The sequence below is a fragment of the Numida meleagris genome, chromosome 3 (assembly GCF_002078875.1).
Source record: "Numida meleagris isolate 19003 breed g44 Domestic line chromosome 3, NumMel1.0, whole genome shotgun sequence".
NCBI lineage: Eukaryota > Metazoa > Chordata > Aves > Galliformes > Numididae > Numida > Numida meleagris.
In genome coordinates, this window is record NC_034411.1 from 47,519,665 (window position 1) to 47,543,324 (window position 23,660).

Here is a 23,660-nt window from a genome sequence, read left to right on the forward strand (position 1 = left end):
TTGTTTTTTACACAATGACACTGATCTTAAAGTTAGCTCTCCAAAATATGAAATAGTTTATTTTTTGCTTGACATTGTCATCCCAGATGTTGTTTAAAATACACGATTATTAAAATAAGGAAGCATCTGTTTCATGTATAAATGTATGGATAACCATAGAAATTCTTTGAAAGATTTGTAACAGAGTAAGACTCGCATCTGGTAATTTGTTCACACTTCTCAGGCAATTCTGCATTAATTTCAATCTAGGAAGTTAACCTTACATGTTGTTCTGTGAAATATGCTTCTGCTCCTTAAAGAAGTTGTATACAAATCCGAGGCTGGCTGTTGTACATGTTTAGGTCACATTTTATCAACTTATTTACCTCAGACTCATAAGTGTGAATGCAATGATGAGAATCATCTTTGAGGTTAGTTGTTGTGAGGTGCATCCTGGTTTATTTGGCTGAGACTCCAGCAAGTCCCTGCTTACTACAGTGCCTGCGGATCAGAGTAGAGAAAAGAAGCATTAGCTTTTAGCTTCCTTGTGATCCTGTATTATTTTGGTACTGGGCTGCAAATTAAATTTTCTGCAGAATTTTATAGCTGCATCAACTTCTATCAATGTACAGAGAGAACATGTGTATATTTAAACCATATTTAAAATTTTCCATTGAGTTAGTAGAAATTAAATCTATAGCTTTAGTTGCTAATAATGTAAAGTACAGAAAGAATGACCTTTTATTTTCAAACTCAAGTCTTAGCTCTTAACAATAATGCTCATAATAAACTTCAATTTACTTTTAAGCTGAGCAATTTTAATAGCAAAACAGTAGACATTTTGCATGTATTCGTACACATCGTATCACTCAGTGCTCTTTCAAATTACTATAAAATGACATTGAATCATGTCCTGGGTTGAAGAGGACCATAATGATCATGTAGTTTCAACCCCCCTGCTGAGTGCAGTGTTGCCAGCCACTAGACCAGGCTGCCCAGAGCCACATCTAGCCATGCCTTGAATGCATCCAGGGTCGGGGCATCCACAACCTCCTTGGGCAACCTGTTCCAGTGTGTCACCACCCTCTGTGTGAAAGACTTCATCCTAATATCCAACCTAAACCTCCCCTGTCTTAGTTTAAAACCATTCCCCCTTGTCCTATCGCTATCTAGCCTCATAAACAGTCATACCCCCTCTTGTTTATACTCTTCCTTTAAATATTGGAAGGCCACAGTGAGGTCTCCCTGGAGCCTTCTCTTCTCCAAGCTAAACAAGCCCAGTTCACTCAACCTTTCTTCATAGGAGAGGTGCTCCAGCCCTCTGATCATCTTAGTGACTCTCCTCTGGAGGAAAAAAATTAAAAAATTAATTACTAAAATTACTAGGAGGATTATATTTTTGAACACCAATATTTCATAACACTCAAAAGCTAAAAAATATATATAAATATTTTATATGAATATTCTAGGTTGATTTACTGACAGTTTTAACAATCTTTTTATGATATTTCAAGGCATACTCTATAACTTTCAGGTGTTGAATATATGTTTGTATGAATATTCTACTTTGTAAGTTGCGAAGTGAATTTCATAATTTGTTGTCATGATAAGGAGTGGTAAGATTAATATAAGAAAAAAATTGTCTTTAGGAAAGCAGCTGAAGGATGGAAAGAAGCCAGAACCCTGCAAACCTATTCTTAAGGTGGAATATAAAACAACTAGAGCTGGGTAAGACTTATTTTGTATGTGAAGCTAACATACATGAAATAAATTCTCCCTAAGAATGTCCTGTTTCCTAGTTGTTGGGATATGTATCTTGGTGGCACTGAGCTACGGTTAAAAATAGCTGAAATTGTTCTGGTAAATCAGATAGTGCTGAATAGACTGTAAAAACAAATGTGAACACATTTCATAAAACTTGGGTGAAGATACTGCTGTTTCACTGTTTACATGTTTCTTCTATGTTATTAGAAGTAACTCCTAGGTATTTTTGCTCAGTCTTCTGAGAACATGCATTATTAAAGAAAAAAAAAACTGACAAAGCACAGAGCGCACAGAAATGCAGACCTGAAAAGTGAAACTTTGGAAAAATAGTGGCCTGTTGCAGATGCTCTAAATTCTGAATACACGTTCCTCCCCCCACATTCTCCTAAAATGTTACTGATGGAGCTGTTCTGGGAGAGTACAGTAATTTATGCAGTGAATTGTGCCTAATTATGCACATTGAAAATGTAACAAAGCAGTAATTGCAACACGAGGCTCAGATGAAATTTACAGTATCTTGAGTAGCATGTTTTTGTTACCAAGACTGCAATTAGGATTGAAGGATTTCATGAACTGCGTGGGATTTCTTTTCTTTATGGTTCTAAAGTGTTTTAAAATGATTGAGTAAAAGGTGAAATACAAAGATAAAATGTGTATGGAAAACTGCCTAGCTATTTACAAATGTTGACTTTATTTTTTCTTTAATTTTGAAGGTTTATGTATTGTTTTGTTTGCTTTCCAGGCATTCAAATCTGTAGAACATCATTAACTGATGTAGCACTGATTTCAAATGTATTTCAGTATACCTATACAGATAGCACACAAAATTACACACATCCACTGATACTAAAAGTGAGGTAAATAGAAATATAAGGCTACTGCTTAGATGTCTGAATGTCCATGAGCAGCTGAAAAGTCACATCTTGCTAGCAGCAGTCGATGTATTTTTCTCAACTGAACAGTCAATAGTTGATCTAAATGATGATATGAGTAACCTAAAGCAGTCTTAACTGCAGAAAAATTTACAGTTTCTGCAGTCAAAAGCCTTGTTGACTTTCCAAACAGTTTTAAACAGCTACTTACTCTAGTACAGGCTCTTAGAATATGTACCTGTCTGGTGAGACCCCTTTTTCCTAGCGTGGACTTCCTTTTTTCTGCTACACCTCTCATCTTCCAAAGTGCATTAAAACATTCAGTTTGGATGAATTTCAGTTTCATTTCTCTTTAATATTCTTTTCTATCTTCAGTGTACTTCTAAATCTGTAACATCAGATATGTTTTGTGATATTCTTCCAGAACTTTAATCAAAATACATAATGAATAACAGCATTTTCCCTGTGATGGGGAAGCAAGGCACTGGAAATATCTTTTCAATTACTGTTACATGTAGAGTTCACACTTTGATTTCTCAGTTCCATTTGTAATCTTATTATGAGAATTTTAAAACTTCGTTAACTACCTTTCAATGCTTACTGTTTTTATAATTTTTCTCCTTACCAATGGAAATAGATCAGGTGAAAACATGACACAATTGTAACTTTTTGCTAAAGCACTGTCATCTGTTGCTCATGGCTTTAGTTCTGTACTGCAGAAGAGAATTGTTTAGTTCCTGTCCAGGACACACATTTAAGTTTTCCTAGGTACTGAAGGAAAATACTTTTGCTTCTATAGCAGTCTACTCTAACAGTTGTTCTTCAGAAAATCAAAACAAAACAAAAAATACAAGTTTAATAAGAGTTTAATGAGTAACATTTAATGAGTACTTAAATTATTTCACTTCTTTATTGTGAAAAACAGCAAATATTCCACATTCACTTAATCTATGTTCAAAATGAAACATCTTTCTGCCATCCATTCTTATCTGCTCATCCCTTATCCAGAGTGATCTAGGATCTGGTTTTGTGTTTCAGTATCTCTGCATGTAGAAAACTATTCATGTTATGTTTCTTGTAATTGTTTTCTTTATTGTTTTCAATTCTAATAAACTTTTTTTTTGAGAAAAGGTGTCCTGAACCACACAGAAGGAGCAACTGATTTACAGCCTGTACTAGAAGCTATAGATTCTATTCTTTCTATCATTGCAGCTGTTTTTGATACCTTCTCTAGCATTTTTCCCCACAATATACTCATGAAGCTGAAGTGGAGGAAAACAGGAGGGCATGCTGGGACGTCTCTTTTTTTTTTTTATCCCACTTCACTGGAGAATACTGCCTGTGGTCTCCAAAGCCTAAGTTGTGTTTACCCTACAACAATAGCATGTCTGTAGCTTTATTTCTCAGAGAATATTGTGTCTATTGAAAGGTTACTATTAAGAATGCTTCTGTACCTGGGATAGGAGTTGAAAAGGCAGGCTCTTGATGTGTGCTTTGAATGAACTGGCAAAATGTTCTGATCGCAGAATATAATATCATAGTTTTCCAGCCAATTAAATTCATCAAAATATTCTGATTTTTGTAGTGATGGTTCCTAAGATAGGCTACATTCTGAGTTTGCTGAGATGACTTTGTGTGCTTTTCTGTCTAAAGCGTATCCAGCAAAGCACATGAGTTTCTTAGTGCTAAACTCTCACTCCCAAATTCAGTTCCTCGTGTTACTCACTCTGGTTGATATTAGCATTATGGTAAAATTCCTCCAGTGTATTCTTCACTACTGATCTCCGTTAATAGGAATTACAGCTTGTAAGCATCCCCGTAAAAATAATCAAAAAGGGCTTTCTATTGATACCTAATGCAGCTGTCGTGACTGACTGCACCTTTAAAGAAGATAAATATATATAATTGGGATTCATAGGTTACAAGAATAATGAAAAGGTATCCAGATAAATAAAAGATGTTGAATTCAGTTTGAATTGTATGATTCCATGTTCTGAACTTGTTGGTTGAAAAAAGCACGCTTCCCAAAATGAATTTGTAATTTATTTTCACTGCTAATTTTAAGACTTACAAACTTAAGTGAATTCTTGAAGACTTTTCCACCTTTACTATTAGAGAGTAAGTTCTTGGCAAACTGTACGAGTAGATACAATAGTAGATCTGAACAAGGATCATTCACCTGTGGTTTGAAAAGTAAACCAGTTGGTATCAGTGGCGTGACTTCTATATATACTGTTCTGTCTCATCCAAATTACTGATACTGATTGCTGAAAGTGACTGAAGTTTAACAGTTCACCCTCTTCAGTTAAAATACTTTCTGAAAGGTCAGACAAATGGCAAAATAATGAGAAAATGAAAGCTGTCCCAGTATGCTTTGCCTTCAATACTACAACCACAGTGCCTATTTTAGCCAGGCCCTTAAATCATGAGGACCAGTGTGTGCATAAACAGAACTCTTCACGTACATTATCAAGAAAAATGTCAATGGTTTACGGGTGTTTGACCTGGTTCCATGACGAAGGGGACGGGGGATCCATGGGCCCACGCCCCGGGAAAAGGGGAAAAGGGTAAGGAGATGTCCCTGAGAGCAAAGAACAGCGGCAACAATCTGAGGAGAAACAAACTAATTTACTAAATAAGATATCGGGATGCAAAACAACACACTATAATACAATATAATTACAATTTAAGCTGATAAATCCAATACAGAGAGAGAGAATGTCCCAAAATCAAGGTAGGCCTTACTCTACTACCGACGATAAGATGGCTGGAGAGCAAGGTGCTGCCATGACGAGAGATGGCAGAAAAAAGGGATGAGGTCTCTTGATCTGCAAGCTTTTATACTGCAAGCTTTTATCTTTTCCCTCCGGCTGGAAAAATGGTAACAGAGGAGAAAACCTCTGAGTGCCTAATCTATCATGCTTGTTTGAAACACCAGTGCTATTGGAAAAGGCAAAAACATAAAAACATCTCTACGGCCTCACTTTCTCAGTAAGACAGGATAGCTTTTTTCCATACAAATAATCTCCGGCTACTGACATATTAGCTATTTCCGCTTAAGACAGACATAAAGAAAGGATAAGATTCCTGCCCCCCTAAAGTGGATTTAAAAATAGATGTGAGGAATTGCACCCTTTGAGCGCCTGGTTTTCCTCCAGAAATATAACCTAGAATTGAAGTAGTCAATAGTAAGTGAAATTTCTTAAGCATCTCTGTACCTATAAGCAGTCCTTCTGCTCTTTAAGAGATACTATACCCTATTTTAAACAGGATATTAAAATATTAATAAAATATTAAAGTGATTGTTGGCCTTTTCATAATCAGGAAATGGGGGAAATACCTAAAAATATATATATATTTACTTCATTTTATTTTAATAAATTGTGTATTATTGCATGTTAGAGAAAATGTGAATGCATTTTGTGTAAAGTTTGTTAAACTTAAAAAAAAAAAAAAAACTCACGCAATTTAAAGGGAAGCTCATAATCTCCTCTGTCAACACTAGAAGTCTTTTTGCTTTTCTCTACTCAGTCAAGTACAGTTGGAGTATAGCTTGACACAGAAATAGTTCTATCAATTTAGTGTGCAGTGGTAGGGGAAAAATAGATAAAATGTCTAGAGTAAAGGTGTGATGAGAGGTATAGGCATTTATTTATGTTCCTGCTAAAAGATCTTTGAAGTTTGCCAAGCAGCTGCTTGCTTCTCCAAAGTAGCCACGTTGTTGTGACTGCAAAATTATTTTGCGCTTTTTTGTGAAATTATTTTCATTTCAACCTTTATGGTCATTCTGTACAAAAGTAAAATTCTTGGGATTCTGATCCTACAGGAATACTGGATATTATGGATGAATGTGGCTGTTGGCAAATCTGAATGTGCAATTCAGTAGAAGAGAAACAATTCTAAGGTTTAACATAATAATAATCATAATAAACTCATCTTGGCAAACAGTTGCATAGATGAGTTAAATGAGCAGTCTGGAAGAGATGTCTTAAATACGACTGGGATTGTAGTATTCCTCTAACTTTTTAAATTTTGAAATATACAATAACATCTTATTGCACTATTCTTAACGCGTCTCTGCATAATTATATCTCTTTGAATTTTACTATAAGATTATAAAAACTGACTAATCTCTTTTATTTACATGTTACCTTGGTTTGATGGTATATACTTCTGTTTTATTCCAGGGAGCCTTTCATCATTCTCTCAGGAGGCTTGTCATATGATACTGTAGGAAGAAGACCCTGTTTAACAGTTATGCATGGGAAAAGTACTGCTGTCCTAGAAATGGATTATTCTATTGTTGATTTTCTAACTCTCTGTGAAACACCGTATCCTAATGGTAGGCTTTGTAAAGATTTTCCTGAGTACTTCAACCTCTTCTCTCTGGAGTTTTATCCCATCAGAATATTCCTTATTATTGCCTTTCTGTTTTATCTCTGGGAATCAGAGTGCAGCAGCAGCATTTGATACCCCTATTATATGAGATCTGTTTTTCTTTCCACTGCATCGGAATAGTTTAGAATAAGATCACTTTTGTTTCTAGATAAACGCTGATTGCTGGTTACGTGTTTTTTTTCCTTTTTCTTTAAACTAAAGCATACACAGACATAGTGTCATTTCAATTTTAAGCTGCAGTTATTGCAGCAGATGTGTTCGTCAATATTAGTGCACGGAAGACCTTTCCAGTCAAAGCTAAATCTTGATTAGCATCTGTGTAGTACTCTTAAGTTTAGTGTCTGTATTATTCCTTCCAATACGCACATGATGTCCTGTACTAACTTGTCATCTCTCTCCTGCAGAAGGGGATTTTTTTTTTCATAGTTTAGGTAACTGTCCCACATTAGTGCTATTATTTCTGATTCCTGTGTTGTTAGCTGTCAACTCCCATCAGAGTATTTAGAACTCCGTAACTTGGAATTTGAGGTCTCTCTGAAAGACAGCAAGCCAAAGTTTGGAAACTTCTGATTTTCATATTCTAATGTTATGTGATCTTTCACTCATTGCAACATGTGATTAATGCTACTGTTATTGCTAAACCCCACTGAATGAGGAAAAACAATTCAAGATTGGAGAAATGTTATTGTTAGATTATTGTCTCTCTCTCATCTTGCTTATACAAGTTCATCTGCATGTTCCTTTTCCTGTTATTTGAGCTATTCCAATGATTCTAGCAAACTGGAAGAGAGTTGTGAACAGTTAGATAAAGGGGGAGTATGGCTTTTCTAAACTTGGAGTGTTTGGGGGAATGAGTGTTTAAATGTCTTTACAGACTATGTAGTCATCTAATTAACTTTTCTACTTTTGACTGATCAACTGCAAGAACCAATCACATGCTTGAAACTGTGCGTTCAAAGAGCTATGTTTACCTATATCAAACATTTTTCTTGTTTTCAGACTTTCAGGAGCCATATGCTGTAGTTGTTCTCCTAGAAAAGGATTTAGTGCTGATTGACCTTGCACAAAATGGGTAAGAATCCTGTATAGTCCATGTGTTTTTGTCTGACGTGGTCAGCCCATTATTCTGATCTTCAGCTTTTCATTCCACCATAATGCCTCTCATGTCCAGAACTTATAATTTTGAATACAAAATATAATTTTCATTCAGTAGAACAGAGTATCTTTTTAAATCAGTTTTTTCTCCAGGTAATGTGTAGTGAGTTGAATACTGTGCTGAATGCTAATGTTTTCCAAACTTAATTGTCAGAAATTACTAACAAATCACTGGTGCTTTTTAATTACTACATTTTATTTTAAAGACTGTTCATAGTATGATGAGAAGAGCTTGGCTGGCAAAATAGTGCACAGAATTTTGGGGAAGGGATCATGGTTAACAGTTTTCGGATTGGTTGGGTTATTTTGGCTGACACTGAATTTTGTTGTCATTGCATAAGTAATAGTAGATATTGCTATACATACATATTTACAATATGTAAATCCTTATTATGTAGAGATATTTACAAAATTAGAACAGTAACATCAATTCCCTCATTTCTTATTGTGGTAAGAGATCTTTTAATGTAGTATGAAGTGGTGCTTCAGAGTAGTATTTTATTACAATTTTCACAACTATAACTTGCCCTGTTCACTTTGAATCTCATGTTATTTGCCCACAGAACAGTCTATGTGCTCTTTTAGGCAGGTCTTGGAAGGTTTTATCAGAGGTTTTGAAATCATTATAGACAACAACAAACATTGATAGATTAGTAGCAGGGAACTTGGATAATATAAGAACTTTTTGATGTTCCTGATTAAAAGTAACAAGTCATGTGAAGAACATCCCACTAGGACATAACGAAAACTTGTAAGTTATCCTTAAAGTCTATGTTGATACCTTTAGACAATAAAGACTATGAAATCTGGAACAAGGTCAAGCTTAATTCTAATGTCTGAAATTAGTTTAGCCCACCATCTTAACAGGAATGGGAACTTCTGAGCAATTTTATTTACATTTTCCCACCATTACATGTCAATGCTGTAGCCAAAACTTTTTTCTCATAAACCCATGGTGTTACACTTCCAACATTTTTATGTTGGAGGATTCATGAAGCAGGATTAATAGGCTTGAAATAAAAAGATTTGCCTTTTTTTTGTTAAGTGGATTAGTTGATGGTGCCTGAAACTTGAAGTTAAGTCTTCTTCCATTTCATGTTTAAAAAAAAATAATAATAGTAATAGTAACCCTCAGCAGCTATGTTTTTCAGAAGGCCTATATGGTCTTTGTTTCACTTGAATAATATTAATTGTTTTGCACCTGGAAAAAGCAATAAAATACATAGATTAATGCTATGAAATTTTTCCTTTTATCCCATGCTGTTATATGATTTTAGTATATCTTGTTAAAAATAAACATTTTTCTTTCAGTTTTTAGAAGAATGCTTCAGTTTCCAACGTAGTTTAATATGAACCTATTTGTATGCTTGATTTTTTTCATCTGTTGTTGCTAATATTTTTATTAAAGGAATTGAATAGTTGTGACTGCCGTCTCTCAAACAAACAAAAAAAGTATAGTATGCATTTCACTGGAGAGAAATGTCCTTTGAGTAAAGATACATATAACTCTTTTATTTTTACTGGCTTTTTTTTTCCTCATGAAGGTTCTATCACTCCCCAGTTGGAGTTGAGGCATTATATGTGTGTTTTTTTATTTCTAATTGTTAACCAAAAGTTGCTATCTATGACTTTCAGAAAGTGACCCTGGAATTGCAGGTAGGTTATGAAATGTGTGGGACAACTTCCTGTCTAGCAACAGCATAATAATACAGAGTGAAAAGTAGACACTTCCTGTTCAAAGAACAGACTGAAGAGTAGAAGTAAATTCATAGCTTCGTATTATTACAATTAAGACTCGTTAACTTAAATTCTTCCATAGGCCATTAATATAGTAAAGTTTTTAGAACAGGAAACTAAAGGGAATAAGTGTTCTAAACATATTCTAGAAAGAGTAAAAACTTCTGATAGTATTTTGATAGTGTATTTGATGAGCAGTAAACTTGCTTAATACATTCATTCATAATCGAATTTTATATGCTTTTACTGTCCTCTGTATGAAAAGAGTGCATTTTTCAGTGTTTCACTTATTCTGCATTTAAAATAAACTGTTTTTCCTAGATTAACAATCTTCCCTTCATCTGTTAAAGGTACCCTATATTTGAGAATCCCTATCCTTTGACAATACACGAGTCTCCAGTCACCTGTTGTGAATATTTTGCTGATTGTCCTGTTGACCTCATACCTGCTCTCTATTCAGTTGGCGCTCGACAGAAACGTCAAGGTTACAGTAAGAAGGTACAGCATCTAGTTCATAAACATGTATTTGAAAATACGGAAAATCAACTGCTCTAAAGAGGATAAGCATGGTCCTTCTATGACCAAAGCTTCACTTGATTAAGCTGTCTTTAGCTAATAGCAGATGTCTGGAGGGGTTATAGCATATGTCATGCTGTAGTCATTCTTTCATGATGTGGTCCCACTTATAGCCAGATCACTGAAAGCTAAGGGACTTCTTGGAGCAGGGGTATTTTTTATAGTCCTTGTTGACTTGTCTTTGCAGTAGACATGCCTAATAAGTTTTGAAATTTTGAAATACTGGAAGCTGCAGTATCTGTAGTAATTTCAGTGACTTAACTCTGCACTGCATGATATTTTCTTCGTCAGTGTATTTGTTTCTATGTTCAAATTACATTACTATATTTCCATATTTATTCCCTGTATTGTATTTGTTAATCTTCCAGGAATGGCCTATCAGTGGAGGCAACTGGGGTTTGATTACCCAGAGCTATCCAGAGATAATAATTACAGGGTAAGTGATACCACAGTGTATTAATATATATTTTGGTCCTTGTATAGAAAACAATGTTTCAAAAGTGGTGTAATGATTTAAGAGATTATGTTCACTAGACAATCCATTTGCACGACTTTGACAAGAAAGTCAAGCAAAACATGGAAGAGATAGTAGGAACTCTATGATCGTAGGTGTCTTACATAAATTATTATTCTGATGTGTTATGATTGTGTCTGCTTGCAGTCAGTATATCCTGGAAGAAACTCCTCCTTTGTTCTTAACTTCTGGAAAATATATGAGTTGTTTAAAAGCATAGGAAGTCCATTGACTTGTTATTGATTTGTTCATTTTTATCTTTGAGATGGATCCTTCTAACTTTACTGCAAGGAGTATAAAGCAGGAGCACCACTAAATTTTGTGGGTTTTTTTCCCAAACATCTCATTAGCCCTACTGCAGATTACTGTCTCTTTGTACTAGACATTAGAGACTTTGAGAGTTAATCCTGGAAAATCTAGTTTCAAGGATAAATAAATTAGTTGGCATTTGCACCAAAATAGTTAATTTGGGCACTGCTTTACCAGTATTTCTTCAAATAAGGTACATATGTTTAAAAAAAAGTCGTAAATTATTCTGAACTACTTACAAGAAGTGCAAGTAACTCAAATCAGTTTAAAATGGTAAATTAATATTAGTGCAGTGGAATTTCAGTAAAGTAGCCAGTGAAATAAGGTTATCACTTCTAAGTGGAGCATTTGTAAAATGCTAGTTTTCAGTAAGTTATTACAATACTAAGTGTCATTATAATAATTAATAAAAATGGAACGTTAGTCATATTTTTAATTGGTTAATAGCAAAGAGGGCTAATGCTTCAACTAACAATTTCCTGATCTAATGATTGTTTTAATATTTCATAGGCATGCTGATGGGTCAATCAAGTTTTGGGATGCCTCAGCAAGTAAGTTTTTTCAGCAGAGATTTTTTCTGTCAAACAGGAGATTTCTAAATTTACTGATTTGTCTAATGGAATGTAATTGTGAACTAGTCATTCTCGTAGTTCCTGCCTCATGTACAGTCAACTCCTTATGGAACTTTGATTCAAATTAAAATAATGCTAACATAATTTCTTAGTTAATTGTTCATCTCAGTGAAAATGCACTGGTAGTAGAGCCAGCGAGAAGGAAAGAAGTTTAACTTCAGAAGTAGCTTATCAAACATGCAGATGAATGACAGGCAAATGCGTTCCTTTTTTGTACAATTAAATTCCAGTTGTTTGATTCAGTCTAAAAGGGGAGAGTTGTGTTTATATAACACCAATTTGCTGTAACTCACAGTATCTATAAATGAAAATTGGAATCTGTTGTAATTTGTGATAGTGAAATCATTTAAGCATTTGAGAAGAAAGGCAGAATAGTAAAGACTTTGAACACAGAACAAATCATTTTACCTGTCTCGTTGGTTAAAGGGTCAATTGCATCTGATGATCTACAGAGCTAAGAGTGAGAAATGCAGTAAGAATTCGAATTAGAATGGACTCTGAGTAAAAAGTTTTTAAATCATCTGGTTCTTACTAAACTTACTCCTAGGACTTAAAAGATGCTTGAAACAATCTTAGAATCATTATCAGTTTTCTTTGAAAAATTGTGGAAAACTGGTGAGATTCCAAAATGCTAAGGAGTATGTGGGTGTGGGAGAGAACAGAGACAATGCATGTTTAAAAACTGGAAGAGGTGTATTTGGAGTGTTGTAGGTCCTTAATTTGTTTGGACTGGGGGTGGAACTTAGGGGAAAAAAAATTATCTGTAGTTTAAAATAATATTCAGTGTGGATCTGTCTAAAGCAAATCCTGTTAAAGCCATTTAGTATCCTTTTAATAACAAAATAGTAATCTCATTAAGGGAGAAACTGCAGGTATCCTCTGTCTTAATCTTTAACAGCAGTACAGCCTTATACATGAACTAGGGAAATTTGATTCAGATGAAACTATAGAAGAGAGGAAAGCATAAGTTAGATTTTCATAAGGCTATAATTAGTATTGGTGTCAAGTATTTGATGATTGACTAGAGACTGTGCCAGTGAAGTTTGAAAACAACACTAAGGCAGTTTCAAGAATGTTGGAAGAAAGAATTCCAACTGAGAATAATATTACTCAGAACTTAATCCGGAAAAAAAATTGGAGGCCTATAGGAATGTAGTGTCAGTGTTTGTGCAAGTAAAAATCACCTGGAGGAATAAACTGGAATATCAGTAAAATCAAGATCAAGTAATTCTTAGACAGTTTTAAACTGTGGTAAGGACTCATTAGGACAGCTCTGGCAACTGCACTCTCAAGAAAAATGTGGAATCATCAGAGGGTTGTGTTTTGTTTTCTGCTCTCTGCTCATTCAAAAAATTGGAGGAACGTGGGAAAGAGGCTATGGATTTGAAATACTATAAGGAGAAAGGGAAGGATCTTTACTTTCTGTGCCATAGGCTAAGCTGTGGTGTGGTAAATGTAACTACATGTTACTGTTACAAAGAGAATGTAATTACAGTTAAACTTGTGAAGCTCTGAGGATTTAGTTTTTATCTTAAGCATAACTTACATCTCTCTTAAATAGGAAAATTTTGTCAAACTAGCTGATCCTGCATTGGGCAAGTCATGAACTGCATGAGTGGTATCAACACAGATATTCTCTACTCTCTTTTGCTAAACACACTGGTGTTCTCTATTAAGCAACATTTCTAAATTAGAAAAGTTATTGAGAGAAATATCTGTTTAAATATGAATTAATTTTAATTTCTTTTGAATTGTTCCTAGTAACGCTGCAAGTACTCTATAAGCTAAAAACAGCCAAAGTATTTGAAAAATCACGGAATAAGGATGACAGGCCAAACACAGATATAGTAGATGAAGATCCATATGCTATTCAGATCATCTCTTGGTGTCCAGAAAGTAGAATGCTGTGCGTAGCTGGAGTTTCTGCACATGTCATCATCTACAGGTTCAGCAAGCAGGAAGTGACAACAGAAGTCATTCCGGTAATTTATGTAATGATTTTTTAACTTTATAGGATTTGTCTGTAATAAGACTATTGTAGCAATTTAGCTTTTCATTGTTTTTCATTGTATTATTCGATTTCTAAAGGGTTTTTAGAAATCAGCAGTTAGCAAGCTGATTCAGTACTTGGACTGTTTTTAAAACTACTATATAGATCTTTCAGTCTGAGTGAAATTCTGTTTTGAAAATGAAGAGACTAAAACAGTAGAAGACTTTCTTTAAACTATGATACAATTAATACTAATCTGAAGTCATGATGAATTTATTCTTTTAAATGTATGACCTAGCTTGGTGCAATATTAAACAATGAATTAAGTAGTGCTTCTGAAAGTAGATCATGCATGTCCTATGGCTCTTCTTAGTTTTAGCATTCCCAAACTGCATAAAATAAGCCTTCTTCATAACTGAGAGTGTATTATATGCATGGAATGATGATTAAATGGGTCTTGCATCCAGTATTTTATTTCTTTTCAGTAATAAGCAGGAAACTTTTAAATAGAAGAGAATCAGTTAATTTTCAAATTTTAACAAGCAGATATTCAGTCTCAAGTAGCTAGAATTACTGTATTTCTGAAGACTGTGTGTGTTTAGATTGTAATATTTAAGTTACTGTTATCTTTTTAAAGATAGAGTAGTCCTGGATGTCTCTCTTACAACTAGTATTTTACTTGTACTTAATCGTACATTTTTTTGAAAGACCACCTTTTTCTCTAATTATTATTTATTTACTTTATTTTTACTTTGCAGATGCTGGAAGTGCGCCTGTTATATGAAATAAATGACATTGAATCTCCAGATGGTGAGCAGATACCACCATTACCAACTCCGGGCACAAGTTCCAATCCTCAGTCCATTGTTCCCCAGTCTCATCCATCTACTAGTAGCAGTTCATCTGATGGCCTTCGTGACAATGTCCCATGTTTAAAGTAAGTATATTCTGTTATGCTTTTGTTAAGTGTGAAACTTTACAAGAATGTTTTTGTTGTGAGGCTATATATATGTACTTGGAAATTATTGCAGAAATGCTATTGTAAGTGAAACTCTTGTTTTTTAGAACAATATTTTCCAAATATCTGAAAGCTGAGTTATGTTTCAAGAAATTACAATTTCAATCTTAATTTATACAAAAGTCATAATTTTTGGTGATTAAAAAAAAAACAAACAGATGATGATTATCTTATGACTCAGCCTGCTTTAGGAAATTTTTAGGAAATAGTTATAGATGCTCATGCTCTAGAGCAAACTTTTAAATGGGAACAATATAGTTACTTTGAAATCTTAGTGTCCATTGAAATGAACAGGCCACTAAACACTTTGGCTCTCCTTAACTTCAGGCCAAGTATGTTTGAATAGATTTCACCTGTTAGTTATTTGTAAGCATCAACAGACCATTTTCGTGAATCTTCATCTTGCATGATGCCTCATATTGCTCCAAGTGTAGGTTTTTAGAACTGTTTGGTTTCTTAACTGTTTTCAGATTTTAAATTGGGAGATATTTCCCTTAAGAGGTTTTGGTGTGTTTCTGTGTGTTTATTCCTTTGAGAAATTAAGGTTGACAGAATACTTGCTTTTTTTTTTTTTTTTTTACTCTTACAACAGTGTATCTTGAGACCTCTTAGACTATCAACTTTTGTTATAGAATACATGTTGCACTTCATTTTCAGATATGAAATTAAGACGTACTTACTTTTTTTCTGAAGCTTTAAACTCCAGTCTTGGATTTCAATTCCTTGAGTTCATCCATCTAGAAAATGTTAATTCTGACAGGTTTATTTTTTCTGAGGGTTAGTTTTTGTATCTTTTTGATTGTACTGAGTTGTATAAGTGTTTTGAGGACAGTAAATTCTAAATAAAATTGGAAAGACAAAAATGGATTTTGTAAAATAGTGGCAAATCAAAATATTAAATAGATAAAATAAGAAACTCAGAAATTGGAGGACCGTATGTTCTGTATAGATTTTTTTTTTCTTTTTAATTTAAAAGATGAGAGGGTCTTAATACTAAGTTTGTTCATCAGTGCACAATGTATTTCCAAGAGCTTCAATCCTACCCCACCATCTCATGCTTGTTCCATGAAACTCGTAGACCATTATTTTCTTTACAATTTTCCAAACATTCCAAAGTTCAGTGTGATACCGAATTCAGTAAATTCTGCACCTGTAAGGAAGAAGACTTCAGAGAGTCATAAAAATATGATGTTCTGTGTACCTTGCAGAGTTAAAAATTCTCCTCTTAAGCAGTCTCCAGGCTACCAAATTGAGCTAGTTATCCAACTAGTGTGGGTGAGTGGAGAACCTCCTCAACAGATAACCAGCTTAGCAGTCAATTCAGCGTATGGCCTGTAAGTATATTCTATGCAGTTTTTTTCAATATTCTGTCAAAAGAGTTTGGTATTAAGAACTAAGTCAGTGTGTGTTCATGTGAGCTATACGGCAACTTAAGAGATGCAATTAGTTTCCTATGTTTCCTGATTGTTCCTTTTGGTGGCTTGTGACGGTTCCTGATGATATGAACATCAAACAACTCAACATCACTCTTCCTCCTGTGCGCTGGCTCTGTAGAGCTTAGAATATATATCAGTTAAGGCTCTATCGGGTAGGTTAGAACTTACAATGATCCGCTTTACTCAATGTTACATGTTTTTAAAAGTGAACACTTAAACAGTGCTACATTCTAAAATAGTAATTCATACATGCTCTTAATTTAGAGCAATTTATTAAAAGCTAATATAACAAAATATGAAAAAAATTGAAAGTCTTAAAATTCTGTGTAGCAAAAAATACCAAAATAAAATTATACTCGCATTAGCGTTATCTTTCCTTCCTCTTATCTTTTTCCAGAGTAGTTTTTGGAAACTGTAATGGTATTGCCATGGTCGATTACCTCCAGAAGACAGTCCTCTTGAATCTTGGCACTATTGAACTGTATGGTTCCAATGATCCTTATCGTAGGGAGCCACGATCTCCCCGAAAAACTCGTCAGCCATCTGGAGGTGAGTAATCCACAGCTTGTTGAAAACAACTTTGCCTATCTTCTGACCTTACCTGGGCTAATAGTGTCTGTTTTTTGAATACAAGTATGCTTTTGCCATCATTATTCTTTAATGTCACCATTGCAGGTTTGTTATTTCAAAAGCATTGCTTAATGAAATCTACTGATGCTTGATATAATTATTTATATTTTTATTAGTGTAATGTATGTTTAAAAAAAAAAGCACTAGGGAAAAAACTTCGTGTATAGATGTAAGCTATAAAAACTCAATAGATTTATGCTGTTAACTTACTAGCACAGCTTGAAGAAGTCTTAATATCTTGGTATTTCTGATAATCCTAGTACCCAAATCACATGCTTATGTGAGCCCATTAATGTTGGCAGATAGCCAGCATATCTGCTGGGATAATTTTCCTTCTTATTTCAACCTTTGTCTAGAAAGCATGTTATACTGTGCATGCTGTTATATTAGTTTTAGAGGAAGCCTTTGATATAAATTAACCAATTAACCTTTTTTGAGAAAAATGACTTTGAAAAGATACTGAAGAAAGATGCTAGTTTGCAGCTGTGGAGGAAAGTAGTCTTTCAGTCAAAATCTCAAAGTTTTTTATTGACAGAATGAAAAGTTAGAACTTTAACAAGGAGAAAATAGTTTTAGTTGATATTTTTAAGCTAATTTTTAAAACACCTAAAGATGGAACTATCAACAACATCATTGTTGCCTCCAAATGATTATTATTAAATGGGAAATACGCTATTTAAAAAACTTCATGGTTGGTTTATTTTAAGTGATTCAGAATAAAGTCCAGGTAGTATTATACTGAAGTGAAAATGGATGCTCCCAGACATACTTTAGTAAAACTTTGGTTTGAGAAAGATCTTGTTGCCTTCTGTCAGATAACTTCAGCTGTGGAAGCTGCTGTAAAAAATAATTAGCTAAGAGTGGAACATACACAGTTCTTAGTCTGGACAGATGTCTTTTTCTACTGTAGAGAAAGATAAGTATTAAAAAAAAAATTAGAGAGAAAGAAATCATTGATTCACTGTTAATGTTTCATGGTAGTAAATGTCTTACCTTCTGCTTCATGCATTTATATTTTAGGCTGCTTCTTGTAGTATTAAACATTAATCATTTTGTTTTCTTGCTTTTTATTGTTTAATGATCAGCACAACTGTGTTACAACTGTGTCTCTAAGGTACTCCTAAATGGAGTCCTTCTTCATTAATGTAACTGTTAAATGAAATCGTATTTTTTTTATCTTACAATTTAATACTAATGATCTGCATGGCAAGAGCATTTTATAAACCTCATTATACAAGTTATTCAGCTGGCTTTTCTGTCTCAAATGTACTGTTAGTGTCTCCATCTTTCCTTTTCTCATTGCTGCGTAAAGGTATGCTGACTGTGGCTTCTTGCATGTGCGGCCTTTCTAACTTATATTCAGAGTCTGTGAAAAAGCTTCGCACCTCTTATATAAGTAAGTCATCTCATGACAAAAAAAATATTTTTGAACATCTGAATTTGATTTTTTTTGACTTGCTGTTCACTCACCATAAGTACTTTTGTTAGTCCATTTTAAATAATTGTTTTACTTTTAGAAACTGTTTTGAAACGTACATCTGTCATATTTCTTGTTCATGACATCTCTAAAGAAACGGGATGGAAAAAAAAAGTGACCATAATAGTCTCTGTATTAGGAGGAAGGATGGGAGGGAGAAGGAGAGTGAGATCCTGTCTTAGAAGTTACTGATGTCTATAGTCCCAAGATCTTACCCATGAAATCTATTAGTCCTCTGAGCTCCAAGGCTAGAACCTTCTTTTGCTTGTTCTCTGTCCTGGCAGGAAAAGCTTGAGAATTCATGTTAGATTATGGTTATTATTATTAATTTACTTTTTAACATTGTAAAAGGCAATTATTTGTTTGTTAAAGTAAAAGCTTCCTTCTGCTAAGATGTTACTCATAGGGATTGAGAGTGGAGGTGTTGGTGTATTGCACAGCCCTGTATGATTTCCAAGCACTTTTGATGTTCAAGAGCACCACACTAGAGTGGTAGCCCATCAGAAACGTGAGTTTACCTTCAGGTTTTTCTGACTAATTCCAGCATTCACAGCATCAAAGAATTCAGAGCATATGGAGCTGATTTTAAAAGTATAACATGATACCTTTCCCTAGCATGTCATTTTTCTCCAGCCTTTGGGCAGAAGTTTGAAATCTGATCCCCTTTCTAAACAGGGACTAAAATAAAACAAAATCCAAGGAACCTAGGAAGGTGGTGGTGAAATAAACGCTTAAGACTGTGGTTCAATTCTGTTAGCTCTGCTGTGTTTGGTTTTTTAGGGTTTTTTGTTTTGGTTTGGTGTTGGTTTTTTGCTTTTTTGTTTTTGTTTTTGTTTTTTTTTTTTAACCAAAGTGAGAGAGAGAAATACATTTTGGGGATGGTAGGCTTTCTTTGTCTTCCATCATCTGCTGACAAGGGAGAGAGTTATGTGTAAAAGGAATGCTTCTGCTTTGAGATGATACAGAACTGAAAGGCAAGATCTGCTGCTCCCTGAAGGAAACACATTTTGCAGGGAAGGAAACTACATTTTGAAGGGAAGGAAAATATGGACAAGTAGTCCCAGAATTACTTTCCAAAGCCAGCAATTGAAAAGCTGAATTTACCTGGAATATTTAATATGTTAGAACAGGTTTTTGTAAGAGTTGATTTCTTAACCAAGTCCTTGGTGGTATCCTCCCTGTTTGATATATTTGCTTGATATACTTTTTCTGAAATATGACAGGATCATAAAGCCATTAAGAAGACAGATGATACTGGAACCGAATATCAAACAGTTCATAACTTTATGACTGCACAAAAGAATGTATGAATAGACGTTAGTTCCATAATTAAATCAACAGAAGATAACAACATTAACTCTTTTAAAACTTATTGTTGGTGGGAGTTGCAAGGTTTTATGTGATTTCTCAATTAGTACAACGTACTAAAATTTTTTTTTTACAAAAGTCTATGTACTTCTATAACATTTCATATGCTATATTAGAGGCAATTCAGGATTATTCTGACAAAATAGAAGCAGTTTTTGCATGCATGTGACTTTTGTTTTAGTATACATCAAAGTTTTTTGTTGTGTGTTTTTTTTTTTTTTCAATACAACCTACAAGGATTTCAGAACTGGAGTAGAATCACAACAGAAGTAAATACTGAGACTGCTTGTTCTGGTTGTTTCACACATCCCCTTTCTCCCTGAACTGAATCGAGATTTGAACTCTTTTTTTTAAGCTTATACTTGAACTAAACTAGACCAACTGTGACTAAGCCAAATATAGTACTGAATCATAAAGCTTGGTTGTTGGATTAGGGGGCTTTTTTGACTCTTTCAAGTCAATTGTTTATGACGTTTGTGTTTTCACATCAAGCTAGTTCAAATTTTTAATTCGACCAGTTTCCAGTGAAGTTAGTATATAAGTGCCTGAAGGACATATATATGAACTCACAAAGCTTAATATATTAGTTAATTTTGATTGTAATTCTAGGGAGTTGTTAATGTAGTATATCTTTTCAACCTTTAATAACATTATTTGATTTTTTAATTCATTTTTGTGTTTATTTCAAGTTTCTTGCTACTAGAGTTCAGAAAGAAGCTAAGAGCTTATTAGAAGATCAGTTTTTCTTAGTCTTCTAATTAGGCTTCAGCTCTTAAATGGAAAACTTAGGACCAGTTGGCTTTAATATCCCTTGCAAGTTGTGTATTTGTAAGCCAGAAATCATAAAACTTAATCCAGAATGTAATGCATGAACTGTTTATATCAGGGTACTTGAGATTATAAAGTGTACAGACCTTAGTATTTCATAGACTCAACTCAGGTCATACTGAGTAACAGTAATTAGTGCTATTTATAATAACTACTACATAAAATGACTTTTTCTGTCCCTTCCTCCTCTCCATTAAATAATAGCAGTGATGGCTATGATTGTATTTCCAAGGTTTATGTGCAAGAATAATAATGCCATAAGTTAGTGGGATAAATCTTATGCATGCAATTAGTGAGTAGTTTTATGAAAAGAATATTTTGAGGTTTTCTGTTGGATCAATTGATCTGAGTTATTCATTGAGATGTATGTCAAATTGTAACCTCAATACTTCTTACAGAGGAAGCAAGTGTGTAGGTATATGACTTTATTCTTGGCTAAATACTATTTCTGTCAAAGCAGGATTACACTTTTCACAGGAAACTAGTGTAAGAAGTTCAGCTCTTCCTTTGAAGATAAGAGTTAAAATATTTACAAGGAGATGGGAAGTTAAATTCCTAAACTTAGTCTTTGGATTTGTATAGTTTGGCTCCATAAGGAGTATGATTTGGGACCATGACTGTTTCTAAATGCACAGCACAGTTTTGTCCTCCCTGTATTGCTACTGTGAGGATTTCAGTATTTGCTCAAAGAACATTCTTTAAACCTGCTATCTTCAGTGATGAGCAAATCCACATAATATGATACTGCATTGTCCGTTGTTGTCCTGACAAGTCAGAATTGAAACTGTACTTTGATCTGGAGTAATAAGTCCTCATGTTTCTGTTTTGTAATAGAACTTAATGTGCATTAGATATGTGTGTGGCATGTGAGTAGTAGTATGAGCATGGCACCTGGTCTAAGCTATCAGACTTTTGTAACAAACACCAGAAGGCCTTGGGGAGGATGTTTTAAAGTGAACTGTTTAATTTTCAGAGTGATTCTTCTAGTTTGCTTCAATCCTAAATATAGAATGAACTCAAAATTTTAGTAGGCTGGATGAATTGCTTTGGACATACTTTTTTTCCACCTGTTTCAGACCTGTGTTAGAAAAATGCCTGAATTATTGTGCATATACAAACTGCTGCCCATGCAGTTAGTTCAGTGCTCCAGGCTTACTGTGTACAGGTGAGGCAGATATACTACTCTAACAAGAGCTACAGTATTTAGTAGATCTTAGCTAAGTCAGAGGACATCATCTTCTAAATCTCATGACTAATGCGTAAGTAATTTCCTCTCAGCAGCAGTCTTGGCACAAAAACTAGCGTACTCTGCTCTTTCTAGGCCTGATTGTTGACAACCAGATCTAATTATTGCTATCACTGGAACATTCATTTTATGCTGCTGTTGCTACAAGAACAGCAGTGAATGGGCATTCCTCAGAGCCCTGTCTTCAGACTGAATGCCTGCAAACCTTGTGGGTATTCCTTTGTCATGTTGGCAAGAACTCCTTCCCCTCACACTTAAGAACTGTTCACTTTCAAATCCCCCTCAGCAACTCTAGCAAAGATTTTTGTTGGATTACTGAAATGAAAGTAGGAGGTGACAAGAACAAGCAGTCATTAATGAAAGAATATTAAAATGCCAGAATGGTATTTGTTCTCTGTGGGTGAAGCATTTTCTTTAATGACTACTACCAGAAGAGTCCACATCAAGGGTTCAGAACTCCTAAAACAACTTTGCATAAGAAGCAACTTTTAATCTGATGCTCTGGTTGGCTGCTCCTGAAAATTTTTTATTCCTGTTAGTGATGCCATAGCCTGCCCAGCAAAAATGTTCTGTGACGCCTCTGCTTTCTGTCAGCTGAAAGAGCAGGGAGATGTTGGATATCAGTTTTAGGTGGGTGCAGACATTTCTTCTGAATGTTAGCTAGTGGAAATGCAATAATTCCATCCATGCAGTCTTAAAAGATCCCTTTTCCCAAGAAGGAGACTTTGCTTTTCCCCTTGCCTCTTTCTTATTTAAAAGCTTCCCTGTCTGGTAACCAAGTACAGTGATTATTTGGTTGACTGTTCCCAGTATCAAAAATTCACATCTGTTTTACATTCATAAAGAACTCTAATCAGGATCTATGTTTATATCTTTAAAGACTATTTGGTATCATCAAGGCTATATTCCCAGAATGGTAACCACATACTTCCAAGTCATAATAGAGCTCTGTAAATTTCCAGAAATGTTAACCGTGAAGGTCATTAATTCTAAGCTGATGTTGATCCCTCGTGTTTGGGATTAGTAGAGCTACTGAGTTCTGAATTTGTACCATGTGGTCTGCTCAGGCCATATCTGAGGAAATAACAAACAATGAAATTGCCCTTAAAAGTATCCCAGGCATTGTTATTTAAATATATGTGAATTGAATATATATTGTCCACCCTTGCTACTATCTGAAACTTGTATTGCTTGTTGGGAGAGCAGGGTATGGCTTTTTGAAAAAACTTATTACACAACCCTGTGTAGCAAAGAACATATAGGCTCTCAAGTGTGTTTTAAACTGGTCATTTTGGAGGTGAAAATGTACTTTGCTGGAGAATATGTACCCTGACTATCCCACAGTACTCAATGATTTGCAAGAAAATACTTAAAATAATTTTCCACTAAACAGGAGAAAGGAAAACGGTATAGCTTCCACATGGGATATCCCCATATGTTTTCAAAATGAAATCAGTTCTTGGGCTTTTGTTCAGAGCAGGCTTAACCAGTTCATAAGGTCAATTGCACATCATTGTCACTGAGTTTTTTGAGGTGCAATTTGCACATGCTCTTAATAATCTTAAGTAAATCAAAAAGCTACTTTGCATAAATATAATAATGTGTGAATGTAGCATAACTTTAATGGATTTCTACTGTGATACAATGTCTTTTTTTCCTGCAAATGATTACCTTTTGTTTTGATATTAGGGAAATCTAACACTTGGGTAGAAGAGTACTGTTAATAGAAGA

At 34.4% G+C, this 23,660-nt stretch overlaps 1 protein-coding gene across 7 annotated transcripts in view; it reads left to right on the top strand.

Moving 5' to 3' along the window:
• Positions 1–23,660, top strand: part of STXBP5 (syntaxin binding protein 5) — a 107,277-nt gene that overhangs the window by 53,409 nt on the left and 30,208 nt on the right. For all 7 annotated transcript variants that reach the window (XR_002436405.1, XM_021389904.1, XM_021389906.1 and 4 more), the window contains exons 9-18: positions 1,629–1,707; positions 6,803–6,957; positions 8,013–8,085; positions 10,256–10,403; positions 10,850–10,917; positions 11,815–11,855; positions 13,698–13,918; positions 14,685–14,863; positions 16,153–16,278; positions 16,778–16,929. Coding sequence is in view for 6 of the 7 variants with exons in the window: in XM_021389904.1 (XP_021245579.1) it covers positions 1,629–1,707; positions 6,803–6,957; positions 8,013–8,085; positions 10,256–10,403; positions 10,850–10,917; positions 11,815–11,855; positions 13,698–13,918; positions 14,685–14,863; positions 16,153–16,278; positions 16,778–16,929 (1,242 nt within the window). In the remaining variant the exon portion in view is untranslated. The remainder of the gene's footprint in view (positions 1–1,628; positions 1,708–6,802; positions 6,958–8,012; positions 8,086–10,255; positions 10,404–10,849; positions 10,918–11,814; positions 11,856–13,697; positions 13,919–14,684; positions 14,864–16,152; positions 16,279–16,777; positions 16,930–23,660) is intronic.